Raw genomic sequence first — 3,631 nt, forward strand, 5'->3', positions numbered from 1 at the left:
CATTTATTACTAGCCTTATTCCAAAACTGAAGGAAAAAAAAATATTTAACTAGACATAGGAGCTCGGCTTTTCGTCAGGTAATGGGCATTGGAGATTGTCGGACACTAGAAATTCTTCATGTGTTGAAGGGAATGGAGGAAATGGTGTGGTGTCAACACTAGGACTCGAACTCCAGATCTGCCGGTCATAATATTGACAGATAAGCCCTTTCGGCTATGATGTGCACGCAGTTACCAAGAACTTAGTAGGTGATTCTAGTGGGTGCGACAAAATTCTGGTTGTTTAACCGTATTAGGTGAAAGCAGTTAATAAACAGCTCTTCTCAGTTTAATTACCATTTTATTTAGGGTTATTTGACTGTTTTGTTTAAATATAGTAAAATAACCATTCAATAAATTGTTATTTAACCATTTTTTTCTGAGAAATTTCTAACTGTGTATAATATTTTTCTTTTTTTGTTTAGAAAAAAAAGTAAGGAATGAAAGAAAAACTTTTGAAAATAGGCCTTATTTACAATGTAGTCTCGTTTTCACAAACTCTCGAATTTGAGATGGGGCTTGGAATCGTCCACTAAATAGTCATTTCGTGGTGGAGGTAGTGCCGAGTAAGCGTTGTACATGTCCCCCCTGTTGTGAGACGATGTGAGGGGTTGATAGGAAGGATTATAAAAGGGGGAGGAATCGTAGTGAAGAGAAGAGTAGGGACTGTTCTGGTGATGGAAGTATCCATTGGTATTGTAGGTCGTTGCAGCCGCGGCCGGACAATTGTACTGATAGGTAGGGGACTCCAATTTCTGCATGCAACTGGTGGTTATGTTGGGCAGCACGTAAGTGTCCGAATGGGTTGTGGGACTGTACTGAAGATTCCTTGGTGGTATGGGTTGTATGGGAATGGACGGACTGGAGTCTCCGGACGCTGGACTGGCTTGTGATTGGGACGTTGAAGGACTGCTACAAGACGGAACCTGGGCTGGAGGACTCTTCGAAACTTGCTTTTTGGTGGAGCGATTTTTACTGGAGCCATTTTGATTTTGTGCTTGCTGGCGACACTTGGCTCGCCTGTTTTTAAACCACACCTGAAAAGAGACACAAAATATAGCATCCAAACAATATTTAAATTCATAGCAATAAATGCAGAAAAACACACAATGTGATTTTTAATGAAAAGTACATTTCCAAATCGTACTTACAAAAGCAAAATACTACTTATGGATGGTATTTTCGACACTAGAGAGCGCTGCAGGCTCTTTGCTGCCTATACTTCCGGGTTACTGCTTCTGGGGTGTATTTTGAAGCCATTTGGCTCAGAACGTGTTCATTATGTTTTGAGATTCTTTTGAAGAGTAGTTCTTGCAAACGTTGTATTTGTTTATTTATTATTTGTGTTTACAATGAATTGTAAGTCTAAATACTACTAATAAAGATGTCGTTATATAATAAGAAAAGACAGGACGCTTATATTATGTTATTAATGTGAAAATTATAAAGGGTATATAATTTTAACATTAATTTTGAAATAGTTGCGTTAAATAGAAGTAGCATGTGATTTTGATCAATAATAAATATGTAAACCTAACCTTTGAAAAATGAATCGTTATAAAACACTTCCTACCAATTCAATAACATATGCCAACTTTCGAATTTAAACCGGAATTATAATTTATAGACTTAATCTTGCTGCTAAGAGAATATGCTAACACTAACGTGTGCACCAAGAACAAACGGTAATAAGCAAATGGAAAAAGGTCAAATCAGGTCTGCGAGTTCTTTCTAAATCTACCAAAAATGTCATCTTTTTTTTAATAATGTATCTATAAATAACTAAAACGTTTAACATTTTATATAAAACATTTAAAAATTTTAACAGTGAGGACTCATTCATACTTCATTCACTGATCGTAATTTTGACCTGAACCAGAGAACGATAAATCTCCAATGCAGTACCCCCAGAGGTATTGTACACACATACATACACATATATATACATATATTAGAAGGAGGTAACTACATTAAAGCTAAGTCACTGGAGTCAGCTGATGACGAGATTATGTTGTTCTAAATTAAATGATTATTATTTAAAATGAGTGATTGACTTACTTGAACTCTTGATTCTGCCAATCTAATTTGGTTTGCGACTTCTTCTCTCATAAAGATGTCCGGATACCTGGTTTTCTGAAAGAGGGCTTCTAGAATATCTAATTGGGCTCTCGTGAAGGTTGTCCGTTCCCTCCTCTGCTTTCGAGCTCCCTGCGGATTAGCTGCAAAAAGATGTATTGATGAACTACAGTGCTTTAGAAATTTATATATAAATATATATATATAAATTTATAATTCAAATTTTTAAAAAAATGTATAAACTATCTAAGGAAAAAAAATATTTTTTTTTAAACTGTGCAAATTCTGAGTGAACTGCTGATAATTTGCAATATTAATAAAACAGTTTTAAAACTGCTGAGCATTTTAATGATTTTAAAACAATATTTTTAAAACACTTTGTTATTCATGAAAAAACTTTAAAAATTGTTATAAAAAATCCAAATTAAAATTAAAAAAAATCGGCCTTCTATTCGTATAAATAAAAGATAAGCATCTACGTTTGTCTCTTAAAACATTTTGCTAGTATTTTATGAAAAATGCTGCTTAAAATTGAACAGAAAGCTTGAACATTGATTAGGATTTTTAATTTTAAGATCAAATTGACTTGCTAACTAAATTTTCTATAATTTATTTTGTTTTTTTCTCTCTTTAATCTCTTACTCATAATTAAGAATTTTTATTCCTCAGTTGGGTTTTTGAAATGAGTTGTGTGATGCCTCTTCTAAACTACACTTTCTACTCTTATTAAATAATCAAGTAATACAAGTACAAACGACACCGAAAACGACCTCAAAGTCCTAAAACTTAAGAACTGGAAGGGAGTTGCCATGGACAGAGGGAGCTGGAGAAGGCGTGCTGTTGAGGCAGCCAAGGCCTGCAAAAGGCTGCTGCGCTCCTGAAGAAGAAGAATACAAGTATAAAATTTTAAAGTCAATTCCTTCTTAGGTCAACAGAGAAATTTTTTATTTTAGTCACTTCTTATTCAATAATTAAAATTTCCTTTCTTCCATATAAAACTAAAATTAATTCATTAAATTTATTGAATGGCTTAATATTTGAAGAAAAAAAAACTGTATTAACATCGAGTGCATCACCAGCAAGTTTAAAAAATGCACTTGAACTCTTGAGTGGATGAATAAAAAGTATTTTATGAATATTTGAATAATAGAGAGAGAGAGAGAGAGAGAGAGAGAGAGAGAGAGAGCGTGAACTAATAGTAGGAATTGGGTATACTATAGCCTACGTCACAGATCGTGTTATTCCTACTAAATTTAACCCCTGAACGGCATTTTCTGCGAACCTGATTTCTAGCAACAAGTAAAAGCATCAAACGAAGTGTCTTGTTATAAGTCGCTACTCGCCAGGTTGGAATTGTATTAGTCTAGTTCCTTTGGAAATAATTTATATTGTTGTTTTACCGAAGTTTATGAATTTAGTAAGCATATTTAAAACTCAGTTTATTAATTAAACTAAAAGGTAAATGTTATTCCTAGTAAGTGGAAGTAGTTGTGCTTTTTTCATATTATACCCAATT

At 33.6% G+C, this 3,631-nt stretch overlaps 1 protein-coding gene across 1 annotated transcript in view; it reads right to left on the reverse strand.

The window, feature by feature from the left end:
* Nucleotides 1-451: 451 nt before the first annotated feature.
* LOC107457189 (homeobox protein OTX2-A-like) overlaps nucleotides 452-3,631 on the reverse strand; it is a 47,175-nt gene continuing 43,995 nt past the window's right edge. Inside the window, 2 exon segments of the mRNA NM_001323839.1 lie at nucleotides 452-1,076; nucleotides 2,098-2,258. Of these exon segments, the coding sequence (NP_001310768.1) occupies nucleotides 531-1,076; nucleotides 2,098-2,258 (707 nt within the window). The 3' untranslated portion in view covers nucleotides 452-530.

This window comes from Parasteatoda tepidariorum, chromosome 1, assembly GCF_043381705.1.
Source record: "Parasteatoda tepidariorum isolate YZ-2023 chromosome 1, CAS_Ptep_4.0, whole genome shotgun sequence".
NCBI classification, from domain to species: Eukaryota; Metazoa; Arthropoda; class Arachnida; order Araneae; family Theridiidae; genus Parasteatoda; species Parasteatoda tepidariorum.